Source organism: Podarcis liolepis (assembly GCF_965112155.1).
Source record: "Podarcis liolepis genome assembly, chromosome: 11".
Taxonomy (NCBI): Eukaryota; Metazoa; Chordata; class Lepidosauria; order Squamata; family Lacertidae; genus Podarcis; species Podarcis liolepis.
In genome coordinates, this window is record NC_139565.1 from 3,471,978 (window position 1) to 3,496,769 (window position 24,792).

Sequence of the window (24,792 nt, forward strand, 5' to 3'; positions counted from 1 at the left end):
AGTTTTCTGTCTTGCGAGGCATTCGTCTTGCGGGGGACCACTGTACTTCATTGCACAATTGTATAATGGAGGTGAGGTGAAGCTGTGAATTCCCCTTGGGGTGGTCTGAGTCCAGGTGGGGCTGCCATGATGAGCTCCTTCACTTCAAAATGTAGCACTCCATCACTGCCACAGGGGACCATTCTGTGTAGTCTAGAGAAAAACTAGGCTTCAGGACTGCACAGTTCCAATATTCTTTAAAGTAAGTGGATATTTCCCTCGTTTACAATACCTAAACAGTCTAAAAATTTACTTCTTTTGGAGAGTCAAGCTAGTTGAGAACTGGATCAGCAGGTCTCTGCCTTCCGCATGCTTCTAGCCTGCTTTTGTGAGTCACAGGTCACTTTGCTACTTGGCTCACAATGAGATCCCTTGCTACAATACTCACATTGATGTAAAAGTACACCTGAACATAATAAAGACATGTATTTAGAGCAGCAGAGAGGCTGCGGTGGCCTTTGGTAGCACAGAAATGACAGTCTTTCATCAGCCTTTTCAGGTAGAGTTTTGCAGTTCGTGATAAATAAAAGTATATATCCCACCCATTATCTTTCCAAGAAGTTGTTAATGCAATTGCATTTCTAACATGTTACCTGAAAGGAATCTTATAACACTGCCAGAGGCTCCTGAAACTGATAATGTCAGGTTCAGCAACAGTAGCAATTCTAATTTAAACATATAAAAATGGATAACGTTTTAATGGTGTGGTCACATGAGTAAGCACATCTTTTTTGTCAAGATGTTGGGGATTAGCTGTTTTATCAACTCTGTAATGATTTCCCAAATTGCTGTTATTTAGTCTGTGAAAATGATGGGCCTGTCTCAGTACCTGGAGCTGCTAGCCAAATCCATGTGATTGGGGCCTTTGAAGTGTGAGCATCGCAGACAGCCAAATATCAGCTGTCTGGAATGGCTGCACATGGACGTCCGTAATAGCACCACCGAGGCTGTTTTGATTTGGCGGGCAGGGGTCTAAATCTCTTGTGTGTATGCATTTTTGTTTAAAATGGCAGGGCACATGTTAATGCTACTCTTTGTTCATCACAAAAATAAAGTTCTGAAACATTAAGTGTACTGTCTATCAGCCATGGGAAGTTAATGTGGGTACTACAACGTTGGGCGGTAATCTTTTTCTCAGGAGTAAAAAGATAGACTTATTAAATAAAATACATTCAAAATCAAGTTGCCAATAGGAAAGTAGCTTTTTCTACCCATAGCTTGAAGAGTGTGATGGAATCAGGGTGCTAGCTCAACTACATATGCAACTCTAACATGGTTTAATAGATAATTTCCATCAACAAATGCTTAAAATTAACAGTAAGGATTACTGAATTGCCTTGAAAGTTATGAGTCCTAGAGCACATGATAACTGTGCATGATACATTATACAGCTAACATAAGCAAAACTCAGCTTCAATAAAGTGAAAAAGAGCTTACAGTATAAATCTATACTATAGTCTATGCTGTATCATATTCAGAATTCCACAGTAGCGAGCACCATGGTGTTTGTGGATTCTGATTATGGCTTTTACTCCTTATAACATTCCATCATTTCATTCTAAAAGCTTGGGAAAAGCACGAGCTAAGGTGGGGCAGTGCTGCCCAAAGAGACTCAAAGATAATCTGGGTCACACCCATGTGATCCACCAGGCATTTTTCTATTGCTTTCTGGTATTATAGAATCTCAGGTGTAGGTCTGGTTGATGCATCCAAGCAGAAACATTGCCGTTCTATAATTATCATTCTGCAAGCCACACTTTTCTTTAAACACCATCTCGGCATGCAGCCACATACAGAAATGTTAATGTGAACCAGGTGATATCCAAAGATTGCAGGCAGTCACTTCTGTGATCTTAGTTGCAATTTTTCCAGCTGCCACAAACTCTGTAATTACATTACAATCACATGGGGGAAATTGATTGCACATGTATCTGTGAATCAGACCCATATCTGACTTCGCCAGTTAACAATTGAACAATGAATTTAGATATGATTGGCAACTATATGCAGTATGGTTCTTGGCAATTAGGCGAGGGAGGAGAATTAAGAGGAATGTAGCAGTGATGTGTGTTGCGTTCTATGAAAGAGCATAGAATTACTTTGTAATTGTAAACAATTCTGTTTATGTTTTGCAGTTAGCCACCTATATGGATTTGGATTGATGGATGCTGAAGCCATGGTGATAGAAGCAGAAAAGTGGACAACAGTCCCTCCACAGCATGTGTGTGTTGAAAATACAGATCGGCAAATCAAGTAATGCTTGTTGAAGACGTTTGTTGACACATATTCATGCATATATATTTACTGTGGCTGTACATTGCAGCTTGTATTTGTTTGGTTTTCTGTAAGATAATCCTAAGGCAATGGTTCTCAAACATATTTTTTTTCCTACTGGGCATTTGAAGATTTCTGAGATTCTTGGCAGATCACTTAATTTTGTGCTTGTGTTTTACAAATCAAAGCACATATATAATAGCTCATATTTTTAATTATTATTTCAGTGCCAACATTGTCATTGAAAATATCGCCATATTATAAAAATCATGGTCCCTAGGCCAGGGCCTTGTTAGCCCGTGAGACTCACAACAAGCCAATATGATCAAGTGCCAAGTCAGCAATTAGCTTTTCCTCTGGGTGGTAGAGATGCAGAGAAAATACCTTCTCAGCTGCGGTTCCCCAACTGTGGAACATTCTCACCTGGGAGACGCACCTTTTTACATTTTAGGCACCATGCCGTGCCATTCCTTTTCTTCCATGTGTTTGATTGTTGACCCTAACCTCTTTTTTGTAGTTCTGGATCTATTGGTTAGCTTTGATATACTAGATAACAAATTATATCATTAATATAATATGCTTTGTGTTTAATAATAATATATAGACGTTTGAGAGGAAACCATCTAGTGACAGCACTCAGTACACTTCTACCTCACAAACATTTCTGGGTTTGGGTCCAAGATCTAAGCTCTCACTCCCAGTCCATGTCGGCTCTGGCTATATGATCAGGGAAGTCTGTGCATGTGCAGTCTGTACCATACATGTGCTTTGCTCAGACCTGCAGTTGAATTCATGGAAGTCAGGACTAGAGGCAAATAGGTGCAACATAAATCCCTGCCCCCTTCTGCACATGCATTCACTGAGCTCACACAGGGAAAGGGAGGACTGCAGCAGGTACGATACCAGGTGTTTTTTGAATAAAGAAATATATTAAGGATATTTGTGCTGCTGTTCTGTGAATGTCAGTTTATGAAGTTTCCATTCAGACTGATTTTTTTATTTTAATTAAATCCTTTGTTACTTTGATGAATACCGTATGGGTGCTGTGCCCATACACAGCGAGGTCCCTGTGGGGCTCAATAGACTGCTTCTTCACAGCATTGTGCTCCCTATGCATTCCATGCAGACACAGAGACAATGCCCCAGGATATTATGAGCAATGGCAATTTTGTACATAATTCTTCTGCAGTCCTCCCTTTCCATAATTCAAAAGTTATTTGTGGTCTGGATCTCAGGTTTCCTGTCTCAACTTTTCTGTCTAACGTGGTATTTATCAGGCCTAAATCTAATAATTCCAATCAAATTATAATGACAGCCTCATAGAGGCTTATAAAAGCCTGAGCCAAAAGTAAACTAGAACATATTTGGCAGAGAAACCAGTTTAATAATGTATAGAGCTTCTAACGCCTTGGGGTTGGTTGCTGTTTCTACCCTTCACCTCTCCAAGCCTCCCTTGTTTCTTTGTGGCCCTGGTTATAACTTTTGTTTTTGACAAGCTCACTTCCAAGGATAGTTACTGATTTACATGATATGGAATCTACCGTACATCATAGTGCATGTATCTTTAGTTGTTTCACAATATCAAGCTGTGTGTGAAAGTTATCATTTGGTTAACACAGTTGTATGAACCAGACTTCAGGGACACGTATGGTGGCTTGTGACTTAAATGTATCATCTCTCATTTGTGCTTTCAGAAGAGGCTACTCGTACAGCTCAAATAATTTTAATAGAAAAATATGAAAGACAATATAAATTGTTTTCTGGAATCTGGAACTTCTGTAAACTAATTGGCTTTCTTGTTAACTGTGGTGATGCTTATCTTTTAGCCTGTAGTACTATTTAAGTGAGGGTATAATTGATTTCATCTAATGAATAGAATGTTAAGCTTACCCAGGCATGTAAAAAAAAAGTCCTGCTTAAGCCTATTTCAGTATCACCAAAATTCAATACACAGTTCAAGGATAAAAGTGATTTATAACAAATTATTTGTAGTATTCACTGGAGACCATGACTATGTTGGTGTCTTTGAAACAGAACAATACGACCAGATAATATTCGTAATGGACCAGATAATGGTGTCCGTTCAATATACAAAGCGACAGGCTGCGCAGATAATGCCAATCACCATGTCATCTACCTGGAACATGTCGTTGTGCGCATCACTGTCACACATCCCCGGAGAGGTGACCTGGCAATTTATTTGACTTCTCCTTCTGGAACAAAATCTCAACTATTGGCTAACAGGTATAATAATCATATTCAACTTTTAGTCCAATCAGGTTTGACTGTCCAGGGTGTACCCAATTTAAATAAAGGCAACTGGAGAAACCGCTTAGATATGTCTTGGAGAGAATAAAAAATGAAGTGGAATTGGAGATCTGCTGCCACTGTTAATATCAGCAGTGGTTAGAGTAAGGCTGTAATCTTTAGAGTTGGGCACAATAGATTTTGACAAATCCTTGAAGGATGAGATCATTGCAGAATACAGAGGAAGTGAAACAAGATCAATATTGCAAGACGATGGTTGATGGAGGAATAGCTGCTAATGACGTGCTGTTAAAGTTGTCCTTCGAAAATAAGGATAGTGCCAGAGTGGATGTTCCAGCCTATCATGTCTGACCTGAGTGTTTCGCACATGATACTATGTTGATCTTGTCTGTCTTTCTTGAGCTCTGGTGCTGATCAAGAGCGTCTAACAGGATATTTTATGAACTCTGATTTTTATGAGATTGTTTCCTGGGGTAAGTGGACAAGTGGCCCAAGAATCCTTTAGCATAATCAGTTGGTTGGGTTTGAGTCAATGAAATGATGAAAAAGACTTGTCTATTAATTTTAATGGTCTGGCTAGGGCTATTGTCGCTTTAGAATTAATACTGCATAATGTGAGGACTTTTTCAGCTAAGTCTCCAGAGTTGTTAGCTAGTGCTCTCACATGACCAGGTCATGGGTGAACTTTTGTCCTTCAAACTTCAGTGGCACGCTGTGCAAGCCCAAAATTCTGCACCCCTGCCTCTCGCCTTCCATTCTGTTCAATTCACTACATCATAGTTGCAACACCCTTTGGCTTCCCCTAGACTCTGTGCCCAGTGAAGCACAACCCGCTGCACTGGCCTAAATCCACCTCTGAGCAGGTGACACTTCCACATGTGCAACTTGCCAAGTCTCCCAACTTGGTGCAAGTCTCCCAAGTTCTGACAATTCCTTCCTCTCTCTGTTGCATGTCCCATAATGATCTGGAGAGTCTCTCAACTGGAGAGCCAGTGTGGTGTAGTGGTTAAGAGCGGTAGTCTCATAATCTGGTGAACGGGGTTCACTTCCCTGCTCCTCCACATGCAGCTGCTGGGTGACCTTGGGCTAGTCACACTTCTTTGAAGTATCTCAGCCTCACTCACCTCACAGAGTGTTTGTTGGGGGGGAGGAATGGAAAGGAGAATGTTAGCTGCTCTGAGACTCCTTCGGGTAGTGATAAAGCGGGATATCAAATCCAAACTCTTCTTCAACTGTTAGGATCAGCTCTAAAGAGTGCACAGACGTGCATGGGGAGGGGGGGGGACAGGAAAGCCACATTATGCATGCAACATGCTGCATGAAAAGTTTTGGATTGGAGCCTCAGTTAGCATACTTGCTTACAGCACCATCATTTCACTACTAGCAGAATGTCAGATTTTATGATCTTGCTTTGGTATAGCTGTTACATTTGGCCTAATCCGCTGGCACTGCGAGCCTTAAACTACATTTTGTTTGGCTCTGTCCAAGTCTAGATAATACACAAAATAGAGAAATAAAAAGAAAGGTACATAAAGTTCAGCCTGCAACAAGTACATAAATTCAAATTGAAAACAATACATGGTTAAGTATTGGTGGAAACGAATTATGCTCATGACTTCTAAGTCAACTTTAGAAGTGTTAAACTTTGCCTGTAGCATACCCTATGTTTGTCAGGGGTAATTGGCAGGTTTTATTTTAAGGTTATCCTAAGTAATATTGGAAAGGTAGGTCATCAGTGTCTCCCCCACCCCCCATGCTTTCCTTTGAAGGACCCCTCTCCCCATATAAACTGACCCAGACCCTGTGATTATCATCTGAGGTTCTTCTTTGTGTCTCCATGCCATAAGAAGTTCAGAGAGTGGCCACAAGAATGGGCCTTTTCTGCAGTGGCTCCCCTTTGTGGAATGTTCTCCTCCGGGAGGTTCATCTGGCGCCTTCATTATACATCTTTAGGCACCAACGAAAACATTCCTCTTCAACCAGGCCTTGGGCTGATTAATATTAAACCAAAATGTGTTTGGGAGGATTTGTTTTGTTTTGTTTTTGTTCTAACTATTTATTTGTGCTTTTATCTTGTATTTTTATCTTGTTAACTGCTCTCAGATCTTTGGATGAAAGGCTGTATATAAATTTATTTTATATTGTTGTTGTTGTTGTTGTTGTTGTTGTTATTTCTGGTACGCTCTTTTAAAAATGTCTAAAAGGATGCAAAAATAATGTTTACAAGGTTATTTTCTTTCTAAGTAACTGAAAATAAATGTGGTGGTCTGTTGCTGCAGTTGAAAATGTGCATCACCATTGTTCTGTAGAAAAAAGCTTGTTTGAATACAGAAATGCAAGAAGGATAGGATAAGCAATGCTTGAAAACATTGTTGCATGTTGTTAGCCTCAAGAATGCCATGGCAGCAGATATCCCCGCTCCTTGGTCGGTGCGGTGTTGTTACTGACTCAGACACTTTTTTCAGACACAGTGAACCTTGGAGACACATGATTAATAGCAGCAATTCACATGTTTTTACTGAAGTCAGAAAAATCATTGATTCATCATTAATCTTGTGGGTTTGATTTGGAAACGATTATTGAGATTGCTTGAACTGCAAAGATCTATTTAACACTTGAACTCTTAAAACATAAACAAATCTTCATTGTGCATTTTATTAGACAGTTAAGCTATTATATCAGACAGTGTTAGGGTTTTGTCTATGAATACTTCAATTTTTAATGGTGGTTACTCATTTTAAAAAACACCTTAAGCTAGTGAGAATGATAGTGTTTGCTTTTAGGTCTTGGATGGATTCTGTTGTCATTTGCTGGAGTCTTTGCATTGTTTGTAAAAGTTATGACAGTTAACACCTCCCTTTTCACGTGGTTAGACTGGATATTCAAGGGACAGAACAGAAGAAAAGTAGAGGAAAACGCAAGCTTAGAAAGAGACAGGGATCACATACTTTCAGTGTGACTCATAGAATCATAAATTTGGAAGGGACCTTTAAGACCATCTGGTCCAACCCCCTGCTCAGTGGAGGAATTCCGGAGCAAGAACGTCTCCAACGCTTCTCCTTAAGGAGCTGTAGTGGAGGTGGCCCAACCCCATCCCTGGGCAATTGGTTCCATCGTCCACGTGTTCTTGTTACCAAGATGTCTCTCCTGATGTTAAACTAAAATCTACCCTCCTATAGCTTAACCTCAATAGATCTAGTGCTGCCCTAAACTATGGTTTATTTAGCGTACTATTGTGAGAAGATGACTTTCAGCAGCTAGCAGCCCCAGTCGCAAGAAATGGAACATGCCATCTTCAGAGGCGATATACTTCTGAGAATCCGATCCTGTGGGCAGACAGGAGGGTGGCAGGGCTCCCACACCCTGCCTCTGAGTTTCCTCAGAATATCTTGCCAGCCCCTGCTGGAGTCCATGGAACTGTAGATTGATCCAGCGTGGCAGATACCCTGACCATCCCCTGAATTACTGAAAGCTCTTGATCAAACTGCGAAAGCAAACAAGCAAAATGCACTGTTCTCCCCTTCAGCCTGTTGTTTTTTATGAGATGCTTGCTTTCCACTGCTCCATTCTATTTTTTTCAGTGAAAAATATAATTCTAGAAAGTATTCTACCCATTTTTAATGCTCTATAGCCTACGCCCCAACTTCTCTGTCTGAACTGGATGTTGATGAAACCTCCAAAAGGCCCTGAGTGTTTCTGTTGATATAATTGACAGAAACAAGTGCTGTTCCAATGTATTAGCATCATTCCAGGCAGGCAGGCAGTGAATAAAAAAATAAATAGATTCTATGGCTCTGGGGAAATAAGTATTGCTGAAGACTAGGAAACAACAGCACCAGTAAGTAGATGTGGGGAAAACATTTACTTTTGTTTCTTTCAAACTGCAAAACAGTATGAAAAAGACACATTTTTTAAAAAAGAATAGCTATTTTGCAATGTTCCAGGGCCCTATATTTTTATTGTATGTAAGGCAAAATGCAAAATACCGTTAATCAGGGGAATTGACACAGGTTTGTGGTGCAAATTTGCATAAAAATTGCATATGTAGTTTCTGAGCAAATTAAGATAGTGTGTGCTCAGGACTCACTAGTACTGTACAGTCGTACCTTGGTTGTCGAACGGAATCCATTCTGGAAGTCCATTCGACTTCCAAAAACATTTGACAACCAAGGCATGGCTTCTGATTGGCTGCAGGAGCTTCCTGCACTCAATCGGTAGCCACGGAAGCCATGTCAGACGTTTGGCTTCCAAATAATGTTTGCAAACCGGAACACTCACTTCCGGGTTTGCGGCATTCAGGAGCCAAAACGTTCGAGTCGCAAGGCGTTCAGGATCCAAGGTACGACTGTACTTCACAACATACCAATCAACCTTGCAAGAAATGTAACAAAAGCTGAAGGATTATAAAAAAAGAAGTCAATTGTCAGCAGCCCAAAGGTCTCAGGTTTCAGCAGTCCAAAGTTTTCAGTGTTACAAAATAAAGAGATTTGAGCAGTTTATATAATATTTCCCAAAAAAGTGGTGAAGGAAAATGTGACAGAGACACCCACACTGAAGATGGGTAACCTGACTGCTATTATAGGTGTGTTATTTGATAAATATTTTCCTGTATTCCCACAACAGAGGTTTTTTATTAACTGTGGCAGCGTTTACTGTATGTAGAGGGGAACTTGTGACCAATTAAATCTCAACCAGCGAATCTAAACAGGGATGAGGCACTTTTAGAACAAAACAAGAACTTTATTTCCTCTCAAATAAGTTATTGCCTAGTGGTTACTTTTGAAAGTCAGAATACTTTGTTTAAAACAAACGCTTGTTACAGAGATATTTTAGATAATAGAATTGAAAAGGACTCTGAGGGTCATCTAGTCCAGCCCCTATGTAATGTAGGAATCTCAACTAGATCCATGCATGACAGATGGCAGTTTTGGGAAAGGCAGGCTGGGGGTGCCATGTGGAGTGTGTCAGCTCAGCCCTGCAGAGCCGTGGCATTGCTTGGGTTCCCGTCAACACATGCACTCCCACTTACACGCACGCCAAAAACAGCCCCCAAAAGGGACAGGGTGGAATGGGGCAGGGGTGGAAGAGAGAAATCCCCACTTATGCATCTCCTGTAACAGAACCCCAGTATAAGTGGCTTCCACGGGGGAGCCCCAAAAAGAATGTGGTTTGTCAAGGGAGCCTTGGACTCAACAAGGTTGAAAGCAACTGTTCTATGCTATTTAATATTTATATGAAACTCTTGGGAGCTGGCATGTGAAAATTGGGAGCATGGTGTCATCAGTGTACTGATGACATGCAACGCTATCTCTCCATTCCATCAGAATCAGGAGAGGCTGAGAAGGTGTTGGACTCGATGGGAGGCCAAAAAATGAAGCTGAATCCTGTTGAGATGGAGGTGCTATTGGTGGGTAGTTCCCAGTCTGGAAATGAGGTGTACAACCTATTCTGGGAAGGGTTGCATCTGAATTTCAAGCTGCCACTGGAGTGCTCATGTCCTGCTTAAGCTGGATCACCAGCTATAGCTGTTCCTGGTCCAGGATAGGCTGGTCTCAGTTGTACACGCTCTGGCAGCCTCCCACTTTCATGTCATGTCTTTCTTCCCAGGCTCTTTTTGTAGCATCCTATAGAATCATAGAGTTGGAAGGGACACCAAGGGTTTTCTAGTCCAACCCCCTGCAATGAAGGAATAACCCTGCATGCATTTCTCCTGGAAGTTGGGGACAGGAACTCCAATGTACATTTTAACTGGATCCATTACTGTAATTGGATTTATGGGCTTGCCTGGTTTCTTTAATAATATTACTTTATATAATATAAAACATTTGTGCAAAAGTATGTTCCTATGTGTTCTTGTATTTGTATTTTTATGTTACTTTATATTATTATTTTTTATATATTTATATTATTATATTATATTATATTATATTATATTATATTATATTATATTATATTATATTATATTATATTATATTATATTATATTATGTGTGGTGTAGTGGTTAAGAGCGGTAGTCCCATAATCTGGTGAACAGGGTTCGATTCCCTGCTCTTCCTCTTGCAGCTGCTGGGTGACCTTGGGCCAGTCACACTTCTTTGAAGTCTCTCAGCCCCACTCACCTCACAGAGTGCTTGTTGTGGGGGAGGAAGGGAAAGGAGAATGTTAGCCGCTTTGAGACTCCTTCGGGGAGTGATAAAGCGGGATATCAAATCCAAACTCTTCTCTTCTTCTTCTTTAAAAGGTTATTTGACCATTCCATGGAAGGGTTTAAAAGCTGGGAGTTTATGACAACTCATTGCTGGGGTGAAAAAGCAGCTGGTGACTGGATTTTGGAAATTTATGATACCCCGTCACAGCTAAGAAACGTCAAGACTCCAGGTACAAATTTTATAATTTTGTTAGTGATGTGCATTTAGGTTCCAGTGATAGAAAAGTCTCGTAGTAGTAGTATATTTATCAGTCACTTAAAAAAAAAACGAACTCAAAGCTACTTACAAACACTAGAAAGAGATATAAAACTTTTTAAAATAATTGCACTTCCATGTTCCTGTTTCATTTGGGGTGACTTCAAAATCATTTTTCTGGTACATTTCATTTTAATGCATGTTTATAAGTTTTGGTAGCTGAGACACTGGGAGGATAGTAGGAGTAGTAGAATGAAAATAGTTGAATACAATAGATGTGTATCCTATGCGGGGGGTTTATGTTCTGCGGATCACGGCAAATCATGTATAGTCAAGACACACTGGGTTTAATGGTGGGCGAGATTACCAAAGTCTTTTTTCCCTTTCCACCCTCTTTTTATTTTGTGTGTGAGTAAATACAGATATATATAGATTCACCAAACATGTAAAGCTTGAATGTGACAAGTTAAATGTGTGTAAATTGTGGGCTTACTGTATTCTCACCTTGGAAAATAATGACAAATTTTCCCTGCCATTTCCTTCCTTCCTTGTATGCCACTCAGCCCTGCTAGAGGTTCAGCTATCCTCCCAATCCCCTGGAATTCCTTGGACTCTCTAAATCTTCTCCGGAGGGTTCTCCAGCCCTCTGGAGCAGGTTTAAGAGTGTGGGGTACTGCAGGAGGGGGGATAGTAGGAAATTGCTTGCATATGTGGCACTGGAAAACAACTGGGACGTACATGGAAGAAGACTAAATCAGAATCTCACTCAACATTGCTTAATGGACATTTTAAGGCCTATGTTATTGTGGTGCCAAGTAATTTCTTTCCTGCACTAATACTGATGCTGCCATTGTTGACAGGTTTTTTCAGGTGGGGAAAGGAGTGATTTTAATTTTTGTATTGGTGTTATTAGTATTAATTATAACTATTAAAATGTTTCTTACATTTTTTCTGTTTACAGCTCAGACTATGATACAAATATAGAAAATAAATTTAGAAAAAGTATTTTCCACATCTCATGTTTTCATATGCCTCACCTAGGTAAATTGAAAGAATGGTCCTTAGTACTTTATGGTACTTCTGTTCAGCCTTATTCCCCAAGAAATGATTTCCCAAAAGCCGAACGAGTACGCTCAAGTCCAATAGAAGACCCTACAGAAGATTATGGGGCAGATGACTATGCAGGTAATATGAAGCAGAATGTTTCAGATGTGTCTGCCTCAAATATGCCCACCAATATACTAGTGTAAAAGATTAGCAGTCCCTTTTTCTCTTGCTTTTACATAATGCTATTAACGTCATGTCCTGGTTCAAGAAAACTTGAATAGTGACTCTGGCTAAAGATCAGTCAGGGTCTGGTTCAGAAATCCAAAATTCCCCACAATACGTATTTCCAGTTTTGATTTATTTTATTTTTATTATTTACTTCCAAAGCAAATACATAAGACCAAATAGTTTCTAACAACTCCTTTGAAGTAAAGACAAATGGTGATTTGCTTTCTCCCTCCCGCTGCTTTCGCCAAAGGTCCGTGCAATGCAGAGTGCAGCAAAGTGGGATGTGGTGGCCCAGGACCAGATCACTGCAATGACTGCCTACACTACTACTACAAATCTAAGAACAACACGCGGTAAGACAGTATATTGCCCCACAAAATTATTAGATTATACTGAATATCTTTAACTTACTTGACAAACCATTTTCAATCTTAGCAAAATTCTTATTCAAGATACTTTTACATTTTCAGCATCAGTAGGCTTCAGAGACTAACTATATGTTACATGAATGTATGCACATTGAAGCACATATTAAAAGTGGTTCAGAGTATTTAAAAAAAACAAAACTTGCAGCTTTAGGATGTGAAATTTGGAGTAAAGAAGTAGGGGGAGGTAATATATTATTTCCTCACTTGCTATTACTTTTCTCCAAACAGATACAGCACATCACATGGCTGGGATGGGACTTAGGACCCTCATTTTATGGTAGTCCCAATCTTTCCTGGAGCAAAGTTTCCAAAGCATGTAGCTGGTAGACTTCCATTTGATGCCATGGCCATTGACCTACAGTGTCTCCTGGGGCTCTATTCTGCTTCCTTGGGTGAAGCCGTCCAAGTTTTGGGAGTCTGGGGTCATCAGTATGCTGATGGTGTCCTACTCCTATATCTCCTTTCTATCTCTGTACAAGGAAACAACTGAAGTTGTGGGTCGGTGTCTGGCATCCGTTACTGTCTGTGTGAGGGTGAACAAATTAAAGTTTAATCCAGACAAGACTGGAATGGCAGATCAGGGAATAAGGGTTCAACCATGCTAGGATTTGCTTACACTGCACTTGAAGGCTCAGGTTCATAGCTTGAGTTTTCTTCTGAATCTATTCATAAGTCTAGATCTCCATATTTGGCAGTGGTTTTTGCACAGTTCACACTGGTGTGCCTACTATACCCATTCCTATAGGTGTCAGATCTGGCCTTGGTTATATATACATGCCTTCGTTATATATAATTGGAATACTCTTTGAACAATGTTTGGAACTTTACCCAGTTTAGATTTCTGGAGCCAAACTGTTAACTGGGGGAAGTTATGTAGGGAGCATGTGATTCCTAAATCACTACTTCTGTTTCTGGGAACAATTCAAAGTGCTGGTTCCAACCTAAATGTACTGAGACCAGTTTATGACTTTCCTGCCGAGAGATCTCCAAGAGAGGCACTTCTCTCAATCCTGCCAATATCTGAGAATGAGGAGGGACATGAGAAAAGACCTTTCTCCATGGTAGTTCCTAAGCTGTGGAACTCCCTCCCTAGAGATGCCCACTAGGCGCCATGTCAGATGTCCTTCAGGTGACAACCTGTTCATTTTGACAAGCCTTTGGCTTTGTGTCTTTACTAGGTTTTATCTGCCCCCCATTTTATTTTAGTTAAGAATCCTGGTTGACTTACAAATGTTTTATTATATTTGTATTGATATTGATGATATTGATATTACTGTCATTGGTTCTATATGCAGAAAGAGAGGATACAAACTGAAATCCTTTTAAAAATGTTAAGGAAGGGGCTTGGCAATTAATGGGCAAAAGATAAAAGCGAGTGAGGAATCTTATCTAGACACAATATTCAGGAGTTTGAGCCTTCATGTGATTAGGGTTTGGTAAGGGGAGAATGGGGACACACCTGGTAGGCCCACCCTCTCTGGTGCATTGATGTCAGTCGGTCTCTGAAGATCTGCAGAAGGACGCCTGCTCTACATGCCGAGGGTCCCTCTGTCATTTTTAAACCTGATCATACAAGAGCCTACAGGCCTGCTCTAGGCCATTTGCCTTCTAACAAAGTGGAGGGTAGCAGGACCGGTAATTGGGGTGTGACAGTGGAAGCAGATTCAGTGAGCCTGCCTTCCCTTATCGTGTCAGGACTAGGACAGGGCTTTGGACACAAATGAGCCTGGCTTGGTTTGTGCCATCCCGGTTGTAGTCTCTGCTTCCATAAACAAGAGGAAAGCCACTCTTCTAATCAACGCCGTTGCTTTTTTCCTGCCAAATTCACTGATAATTCTGACTCAGTCTTTTATTATCTTGTACAATGAAGAATCTGTGTTCCCAACTGTCCTCCTGGTCACTACAGCGCCGACAAGAAACGCTGTAAAAAGTGCTCACCCAACTGTGAAACATGTTTTGGAAGCCACAGTGATCAATGTAATACCTGTAAACCTGGTTACTATATCAATGAAGAGTCCAGGAATTGTGTTACCAGCTGTCCAGATGGGTTTTACCTGGATAATAGTAAGTATTTAAAAACAAAACCCTGTTATAATATTGGAAGTAATTGGAAATCTTCAAGTTGCCATTAATGCATATTAAGGCTGATGATATTTATTAAACCATTACATACTGCCTTTCCATTTCAGTTTGAACTCTCAAGGCGCATATCAGAATTCTAAAAATACCACTGAATAAACACATAAAAATAAACACATAAAAACAGATAACAGCAATAAAAAAACAACAACAATCCTAAAATAAAGGAAATCTGGCATAATGCAGTCAGACATCAGGGACCACGAAGAAATTAATTTCAGTTCATATTTAAAGGTGAATTTCTAAAGCTTGCGCTTCCAGAAATAAAATGAGAAGCAAAACACAGTCATCTTTCAAAATTCGTACTAATCAAAATTCTCCAACCAAACGATGTCTACAAATATGCATTTATTGAGACGAAGTTTGTATAAAAATTAGCATATTAGTGGAAATAACATGCTGAACACAGTGAGACTGAGTTCTAGGTAAACATGCGTGGGATGTTCGTCTCCCTTTTTATGCCCAGGACATTTCGTTCTACAATGGCATTGCCATTTCTGGTTTTCCCCATTGTTTCTCTTCTTTTTCATATTGTTTTTGTAAAACATACTGATTTTAGTTCCTCAGTCAGGGTGGTTATCTTTATGTCTGCAGCACTGATGCCAACTATTCAGAAAATAGGAGCTTTTACACACACAAGGAAGTTCCCCGTGATAAGGAATGTCTACAATCTACACTTTAATTCTGTACAGCATCATGTACATATTTTTAATAATAATAAAAATTATTACATGGATATGTATACAAGAAGTTTATTTCTACAGGACCCAGTGGTTATGTGCTATGAAGAACAGCAAATAAAGTCTAATATTTTTTATTTTTTATAAATGTAGCTTGTTATCTTTTGGCATTACTGAAAAGGTTTACTACAACTCAATGAGGAAAAGTTTACAGAATTGACCCCATGTATTAAAATCATTTATATAATCAGATAATAGAAATAATTTGAATGTTAGTACTTCAGCAGCACAGAATATTACTGTATTGGCCTGAATATAAGCCTCACTTTTTCCCCAAATTCTGACCGTGAAAAGTAAAAGTGCAGCTTAAATTTGCAACCTTACAAAAACTGGCTTTTATGATATCGCTGCTGAAACAAACATACGGTAAAATGGAAGGGGTGTGAGTGCCTGCGGAATTTTAAGGGAACTGCCTATATTCGGGTATTGTCTTTTTTTTCTTTTTTCCCCTTGAATTTTAAAGGTGCTGCTTATATTCAGGTGTGGCCAATACAGTATATTTTATTCAGCTCCTATTTGTGGTATCACATTAGGAATAGCAATAAGCAAGGAGACAAAAATATATTATTGCATGTAATTGAACTGGGTTCTTTTCGTTGTGTTCCTTTTTCTTTTCAGATAAGATTGTATGCCGTAAATGCAGTGAAAACTGTAAGACATGCACTGAATTTCAAACCTGCACAGAATGCAGACATGGCCTAAGGTAAGGAAATGATAGATTGTATTGAACATGGTAGCAAGGAAAGTTAAATAATATTATTTAACCTTCACATTACAATCTGCTGAAGTGGAATATTCATTATATGTGTAATCATGGCCAACACTGAATAAAAAAAATGAAAAGCTGAGGAAGATGAAAGCTGTGGTCCGTTTAATATACAGTGCCTGCATTTGCATGTCAAAGTGGGCCATAAATCATGGCTTCCTGTGAATGAGCAGCATGTTAGCACATGCTCTTGACTTGATCCTGTTTCATTCTACCCTTCCTAACCAGCAGCCTTGATTCCCATAATGAGCAAACCAAAAGTTGTGGTTTGTTTCTCTCTAAACAAACTTCAGTGGTAAGCCAAAGTTTGTTCTTGTATTTCCAATCATGGCTTGTTTGGGTTTACACATCACGTTAATGCAAGGCCTGTAATTTGCTGCTGCTGGCGCCAGGACAAGCAGAACACAATTCAGCAGAGTGCACCAGCATGCTACTCATTCATGGTATAAGTGCGGGAGCGGAGAAAGACTTGCTTGCAGAAAGCCTTTGTAAGCAAGTCATTTCACCAGACTGACCCTGTACTCATGGCATTGTACTGAACACAAGTGTTCCTCAGAGTAGATGCATTTGTTTGAACAGTAACAATATGTTAACTGTTGCCAAAAAAATCCATACAGAAGTGCCACATGCTAATCAGCATTTTCTAATTCTGCTTGTGTATCTCTGTAGTTTACAAGGATCCAGGTGTGTCATCCGCTGCGAAACAGGAAAATACTACAATGGCAGGGACTGTGAGCCATGCCACCATTCCTGTGCTTCTTGTGCAGGTACCTCTGATATCTTTTCATCAAAGTTCAATCCCTTTTGCGATAAAAGGGGGGGGAGGACATTTTTTGTAGGCTATTAGCTACACTATAGCACTTCTTTGGGTGCTAGGACCTTTCTGTACCTATACTTGACTTCATTTTTTAAGTCTTTTTGAAATAACTTTTCATTAAGTACACAATCCTATTCAATGTATTTTCAGTAGTCATTCATACTTCTATGTGCATAGTATAATACACATCCATGGTCTCTATGCTCTGCTGCAAATTTGTCAATATGTTACCTTGCTCTGTTGACTTCTGAGGTCCAGGAGCAGACGCTTGCATAAACTGCACCGAAGAGTATCTTATGGAGAATGGAAGATGTGTGCTGGCTTGTAACAATGGCTACTACTTTGATCACTCACTAGAAAATGGATACAAAACTTGCAAAAGGTAAAAAGTATTCCTCAAAAACCAAATGCATATATTTAATATGTAAACCATAACTAATTGGAGAATATAGTTCTGGCATATGATACTATTATTTAGTGAAGTATGACAATCAAGCAAAACCTTCAGACAGACATAAATTTAATACTTGCTTTTCTTGTGAGTTCTTTGTGTAATTCTTGTATTTGTAAGATTTCATTATGTGCTAGAAGATAAGTTTTATGCATCACATTCATGTCCAGGGATAGAAAAAAAGAGCTGGCAGTGCTTTGGAAGAAATGGAGACTTTTTTTCTCCATAGCCAAATTAATGCTAGCTTTTCACCGAAGGAGACTTCAGCAGTCAGCACTATAGGGTGACTGTAGTAAATTACTAGACTTCAGGAAACTTACTCATCTGGCTCCAGCGCTCGGCAGTCTTATGCTATTCTCCTTTGGAGAAGAATTTCCCAACTATTTATCTATCTTCTACCCACTCACCATTTTCCGTCTTCTGTCTTTCACGATTGTTTCACAAGATAATGTATATAAAGTGTTTTGAACATCCACAAGAGCTATATAAATGCTTATTATTTTATTCCATCCATCCGTCTTGCAACGGGCCCATGAGACTCCTTTTCACTTTTAAAGTGCCTTGGGGTTCTTTCACCTATATACACATGCTATTTATTTGTCATCTTTGTGACATATTCCACTTTCTGTGCTTAGCTTCAGCACCTCTTGATATGAAATGAAGGAATCAAACAGTTTTTGATACTGAGACAATGTGATTAACCACATATTTAACTTACTGTCTTTTCATTAAGATGTGATGCCAGCTGTTTTGGGTGCAGTGGTCCCGGAGAGAAAAACTGTACAAGTTGTCCAAATGGCTATATCTTAGAAACAGGTCTCTGCACAGTTGGTCTAGTCTGTAAAGATGGTAAGTATTTTTACCTGTTTCTGTCTTTTTCCAGATTCTTCACATCTGTTTCATATTACATAGCCGTAGTAGACTCAATTAATTATGGTTTTCAATTCACAAGAATAGAATGCATGTGCTACTATTTATTTTTTTCCATTTGTAACATCCATAACTTTGGCAGCTGTTTGCAAATATTTAGCAATATTATCAACTAAAAGCAGTCTGGGTGGTAGGGATATTCTGCAGCAGAGGAACTGAGCCTTGCTGGGCTCACACCAGCCAGCAAAAAAAGTGAAACCACATCACACACACTTTGTTGTTGTTTGCCTTGCCCTTCCATTGAAACAACAATTCTACAGGGTGGAAGAGGGAGAATCTAAGGCAGAAGAATCACTAAAGCTCTCCATTGTTTCTTGGGTGCCTCCCTCATTTCCCCTTCCATTCATTCCAATGGGATCTACTCTTATTGTCCCTGGAACTACAGGATTGTATCCTACCTAAAGTAATAATCTATTTTTATTTATCTCTTTAAATGCCATGATTCACAAAACAAGAAGCAGAATCCATGAACAACATTCCATAAAATAGTAAATGTACATATGGGAGAGGCTGAATGTTATTTTTAATTTTTGGAGTCTTAAAGGGAGCTATATAAGGGGGTAACAAGTGGGAAATGGGGACTGCTGGGACTGATATATTTTCTGAGAAATGCACATTTGCTCTAATTAATAAACCACACTCTGGCCAAATACTATTGTACAAATATTTTGTACATTTTTCTATATATTCATCCATTAAATTATAGGTGCCCCGTGTCTATTTTTACTGCAATATAGTAGAAAAATAAGTTATGAAAATGTGACTACTGACATTTCTGAGTGTCATCATCTACATAGTGCCTACTATCCCTTTATTATCGATTTTAATTTAAGAATGTGTTTTTTACCCAAAGACTGTTTATGAGTAAACTATCATTCATTGAGTGAAATGTTTTTCCCCAAAATACAAATGTGCTTCTCAAAACACATTTGGAGATCTTAGCTGGGATAATGCTGGACAACTATATATGTTTGGTTGTGAGGGTCCATCCAAATTCCAGTATATATTTCTGCACTAGTCTAAAAATGGAAGGACAGATTTCAGAAGACAACAAGGGCTAGAGGATAGAATTTTGCATACTATTTAAAATATTACTTTTTGCTAAATGGGTATCCTTATTCCGTCAACTCCCTGTGCTACTTTCTTCAAGTCCTCAATCCCTTGTGCAAAGATAGTGTATAAGACAAAAACAAGCCATCTGAGAGAAGCAAGCAAATTGTGCCTCCTTTCACATATTTCACACTTTTTAGACTGTGCTGTGATGCACAACCCAGAAATCTTAATCAAATGTTTACTGAAGACTAAGCTTATAATAGTAGAAAAAGTACTGGTTCCTGTAAACTATGTCCATTCTAGTTGACTTTATCAGCATTCAAAGTAAAGTGTGTTGGAACAAAGTTGCACAATGGAGCAGCCCATTCCTGTGAATTCTGTTAAGTTCACCGCAGTTTTGCTATTCCTTTTGATTAGGGGAGAAAAGCTCCATGGGAACTCTAAAGCCGTTTGACAAACAGTGCCAGAGTACTAGATTTCCTAGATTACTAAGGAAGCCTCAGCTGATTGGCATGACAGAATAACATATTTTAATGGTGGCTCGTGTGTGGATTGCCCCTTGTCTTCAGATACCCAAGCCTTTCACCCACAATCACCTGCTTCTTGTTCCCCGTTTCTGTGAACCAGCTGCTTTTGTGTCTTACCAACATCCCCTTATCCTCTACTGTGGGACACTGCTGGCAACTTTCCCTTCTAGCTCTGATGACTCCACTCCCCTTCCCAAGTGTTTTCTCCCATTTCATGATTTGTATCCAGTGACAATTTCCTCCAAACTGAAAATTTCACCTTTCCAGATTCTACCTCACATTCTGCCTTCCCCTTCCCTAGATGCTCTTAGAGCCACTTCACACTTTACTCAAGAGTCATCCTTTTTCTCCAGTTCCTGTGATCAATGTTAAAACTATTGTTCAGCTAATTTTAATCTTTTTCGCTAGGATCAGAGTGAGGAACCTTACAATGCATCAATGCAGATACCCTCTATTTGGATATAATTAGTATATTTAGACAGTCTAAATGGGTCATTTGTGAATGATGTGAATAGCTCAAACATACACCACTCTAAAAATTACTGATAAACTGAGATTTGGTCAGTGCTGTTTTTCTAGAAAAGTAGGTGCCAGAACCCGCCATGAATGCTTCCCTTGTTCTCCAGTGATGACAGTGGTGCCCCCCTGAGTTGTTCCGGCTGGGGAAAAAGCCCTGCATTGGGCTATGATATATTTTTTATGATACTCTGTCAGAGTTGTGTTTGGTTTTAAAAAGCTCTTAGTCATGTTCATGAATTTCCATATTAATGTTTCCATATTTTTATAAGCTCTTCTGGAAGAGCAGAATATAAATACTAACTATGTAAATGAAACTAGGCTTTAGCTTGTGAAACTTTTTTGTGCAAAGTATTTTGACTTCAAGTTGTGCCAGCCACCTGCAATAGACAGCTTGCAACCTCCGTAACAACACATGGAAGCATTACTGAAAGTAGGTTTCTGTTCTACATACAGTAGTACCTCGGGTTACATACGCTTCAGGTTACAGACTCCGCTAACCCAGAAATAGTGCTTCAGGTTAAGAACTTTGCTTCAGGATGAGAACAGAAATTGCACGGCGGTGGCAGCGGGAGGCTCCATTAGCTAAAGTGGTGCTTCAGGTTAAGAACAGTTTCAGGTTAAGAACGGACCTCTGGAACGAATTAAGTACTTAACCCGAGGTACCACTGTACTTCATATTGATTGCCACAAATGCTGAGCTTTAAGAAAACAAAATTCCTGTGAAGACCTTTTATTTTTCAAGGATGGATTACTTTCAAGTATGATTTGCACTTTCTCACATTCTATAGCTCATTTTCTGATACTTTGTCACAAGAAATTCTAAACTCTTTTCCCCACTCATACACAAGGCATAAAACTGCTGAAACTAAGCAGCACTGATATACTGTAATGTTAATTTAACTGGGTGAGCATTAGAGAGATGCGCTTAATATTCTCCAATTCTGCCAAAGTTTGCAAGTGTGGAGCAAGCTTCATCGAGAGAACACCAGCTAACATTTGACAGATAGATGAGAGAATTGAGAACTTCAGCCATACTTTGATCTATGATTTACAATTTACAATAGAAATACTGTCATAGTTCCTGTTTGCTTCTTACTGTCCAGGGAGAAATCTCAACCCTATATGCACTGGAGAGAGATAATAAAAAGTGAACTAAGGTGCAACACATTTATTTTAATAACGAGATTTCCATTACAGCCTGAGTGAAAACATTCATTCTTTCCAGAGACATTATGGCCAGTACAATACAGTTCACTCATTACTTTTTACTCATATTGTGGAAGGCAGGTAAGAGGGGGCGGGGTTTGTAGACCACACCTAAGGCCCAGACCAGATTAAGATTTCTCCAGAAAGTAACAAGTGAACAGGCCCATAAAAGCTTTTGATTGTCACTGGTTGTTTCCTAACCATAAACACTTATTTTTGGAGTAGAAAGGTTTAGGAACAGGATTAATGGGTGATATTCAACTAAGCTTTACTCAGGGTAGGTCAGTTGAAATTAAAGAGCATGATTAAGTTAGGTCCAGTCTAAATTAAACTTAATGAACTAAATGAAACTTGGTTGAATACCACCCACTATTCAGTACAATTTTAAATTAAGTAAATATTCTTGGGATGTGGCTGTTTATTCAACAGTATTCATAATACTCAATAAATACCTTCCACTGTATTTTTCACTGTTTTCTAATATTTTTCTTTCTGGTCTCCCCCCCCCCCTCTTTCATGAATGGATACAAATCACTCCTTCCTGGGACACAATATTTCTTCCTGAAAACAAATGCTGTTGTGACTGAAACTCCCTTTGATGAAAACACAATTTCCTATTTGTTACCTGCTACCTGCTCCTGAATGGTCTCTTCCATCAAATTTGCCTGTCTGACAAATTAAATCTTCCTTCACTTGATACCATGCTGTTTAAAACTCCAACTTCTCTTCACTCTCTTTGACCTCTGGAAGCAACGGAAGAATCTTGGGCCGAAGGAGGCTTCTGTATGCTAGTGAAAAAGAACAATCTTTGTCAACGAAAAGTACTTCAGCAACTTTGCTGCAGAACATGTACACTAAAAGGCTGAATTGGCACCTCTCCAAGTTCTCTTGCTCCTGTAGACTTATAGATTAATCCATATTATTAAAAATGAAAAAAAAGCAAACCACCTTTCTCTCTCTCTTTCTCTATCTCCCCTTTGGGGAGAGAGTGAACTGTATGTTGGAACTTAAAATAGAAAACTACAACAAGCCTACCTTTCTTAACCGGGTGTTTAGAGCAAAGCACCCTGGATCACAGTGTCAGTATGGTATGACCAAAGCATTTGATGCCAAAATTAAAGATTTGATTTCCTATCAAGGATATTCCTGCATATTTTTTTCACATTCTCATTTCCTTTTTCCTGGTTGTTTCCCCTTCAAGATGTGTAGAGTGTTTCAAGAATACAACACAAGTTTACAAGGATTAAAACAGAACAAAAAACATGTTTGCATTAGTCTTTTTTGTGCTTATATACTCAGAATGTGGAAGAATGTTAGGCAATTAAGCAATCCTTAAGAGAATTAGAAACAACCTTCAAATCAGAGCTATGCTCAACATCCACTGCAATATTAGAAGACTCTAATGCGTCTGCCTATGGTTTCTAGTCGTATCCTATATTGTGTGTTGTTTGTTTTAATTATACTGCATTTGTTACATTTTGCCAAAAACATTTTAAGGTGTAGCCATGTTAACTGGTATATTTTGAAAGCTGACATTTTTGTCATAGTTTTATTATATTTTTAAAGGTGCAAAGTTCTTAAACATTCAGGGCTTTCTTCCTGCTGTGAATAAACTCTGAAAGGTGCAGAGTCCTGTTAAGGTTCTGATTTTTTTTAAAAAATGTAGTTTTCATACTTGAAACTGGAATGCACCAATAATCATGAATAATAATATGGATCCACTCTTTTAGACATGGGGCACTACTCAGATGACCGGCACACAAATCCAGAAACCCTTTGCATTTATGTGAGCTGTCATGTATACATGGATTTCTCCATTCCCTTGACTGGTTATAGAGCATCCCAACTCCTGCATCCTTTTATGCAGCTAGAACTGCCTTCTCCATGAAAGTGAAAGTTACCTCCCTACTATTACAATGTATGCATTGCCATGTGCCTGCCCTTCTGGAGGCACATATACAATGGCTTGTGCATGAGTTTTAATACATTCTAAACCTTATACATACACGGAAGGCTGTTTTCTGCCCACTGATTGCATTCTCTGGATTGTGGCAATGGTGTATAGGGATTGGTGTTGAGATCTATCTTGCAATGAAACTTCTACAAAATGTTTGCATGATTGGTGCCTATAACTGAAATACACTGAACCAAATTTAACTATTGATGTTCATACATCATCAATGGAACATGAAAGAGTGGACCAATATGGTACTTGTGCAATAATAGTTAACTTATATTTCTAGGCCTGGTGCTATTCATATTCTGCTATCATATAATAAGTAGAGAAAATCTCACCTGCAAAAACCCCCTTAAGACTATATATATTGTATTTTCTCGGCAATATAGAAATAGCATTTAAATACAGTTCATACATTCCTACATGGGAAAATAAACGTATGATAGATTATTTGAGATAAAAACATTATTACGATAGATTATTTGAGATAAAAGCAGGGACCCAAATTTCCTCCTTGAAAATAATTTGTTTCACTGTGTATATCAAATCTAAAATAGGTTTAGTTTATCATGAAATAAAACAGAACTTTCCAGATTTCTGAAAGCACCATTATAGCCCCTAAACATTACAAATGGTTGTGCCAGTTTGTAGTAACAACAAAGCCCTCTTTTAACAGAAAAGCTGAATTATTCAAAAGATAACTCCCTCTAGATCACCACCAAATATATTGTTCAAAAAACTCACTTTTAAGATTAAAATTGTACGATTTGTCACTTTAGGCCTCAGGGTTTGAATATATACTGTCATTATCAATTTATTATAAATTTAAACTCATTAATAGACATGCAGAATGGCAGTGGATTAAGTATGCATAAGTGCCCAAGATGGTGTCAATAGGCCAGTTAGTGTTAGTTCCTTTCATTTATGTTCTAGAGACAACTCTCTGAGTTAGGGAAAATTTTATTGTTATAATCATAATAATAATATAACCACTTACAG

At 38.9% G+C, this 24,792-nt stretch overlaps 1 protein-coding gene across 6 annotated transcripts in view; it reads left to right on the plus strand.

Annotated features, from left to right (window-relative positions):
- The window catches only part of PCSK5 (proprotein convertase subtilisin/kexin type 5), a 163,458-nt gene extending 140,484 nt beyond the window's left edge, over window positions 1-22,974 (plus strand). For all 6 annotated transcript variants that reach the window (XM_083464824.1, XM_083464828.1, XM_083464825.1 and 3 more), the window contains exons 11-21: window positions 2,175-2,292; window positions 4,348-4,557; window positions 10,823-10,959; window positions 12,027-12,170; window positions 12,511-12,613; window positions 14,559-14,752; window positions 16,186-16,270; window positions 17,003-17,100; window positions 17,403-17,532; window positions 18,335-18,450; window positions 22,587-22,974. In XM_083464824.1, coding sequence (XP_083320950.1) covers window positions 2,175-2,292; window positions 4,348-4,557; window positions 10,823-10,959; window positions 12,027-12,170; window positions 12,511-12,613; window positions 14,559-14,752; window positions 16,186-16,270; window positions 17,003-17,100; window positions 17,403-17,532; window positions 18,335-18,450; window positions 22,587-22,702 — 1,451 coding nt within the window. In that variant the 3' untranslated portion in view covers window positions 22,703-22,974. The remainder of the gene's footprint in view (window positions 1-2,174; window positions 2,293-4,347; window positions 4,558-10,822; window positions 10,960-12,026; window positions 12,171-12,510; window positions 12,614-14,558; window positions 14,753-16,185; window positions 16,271-17,002; window positions 17,101-17,402; window positions 17,533-18,334; window positions 18,451-22,586) is intronic.
- The last annotated feature ends 1,818 nt before the right edge of the window (window positions 22,975-24,792 follow it).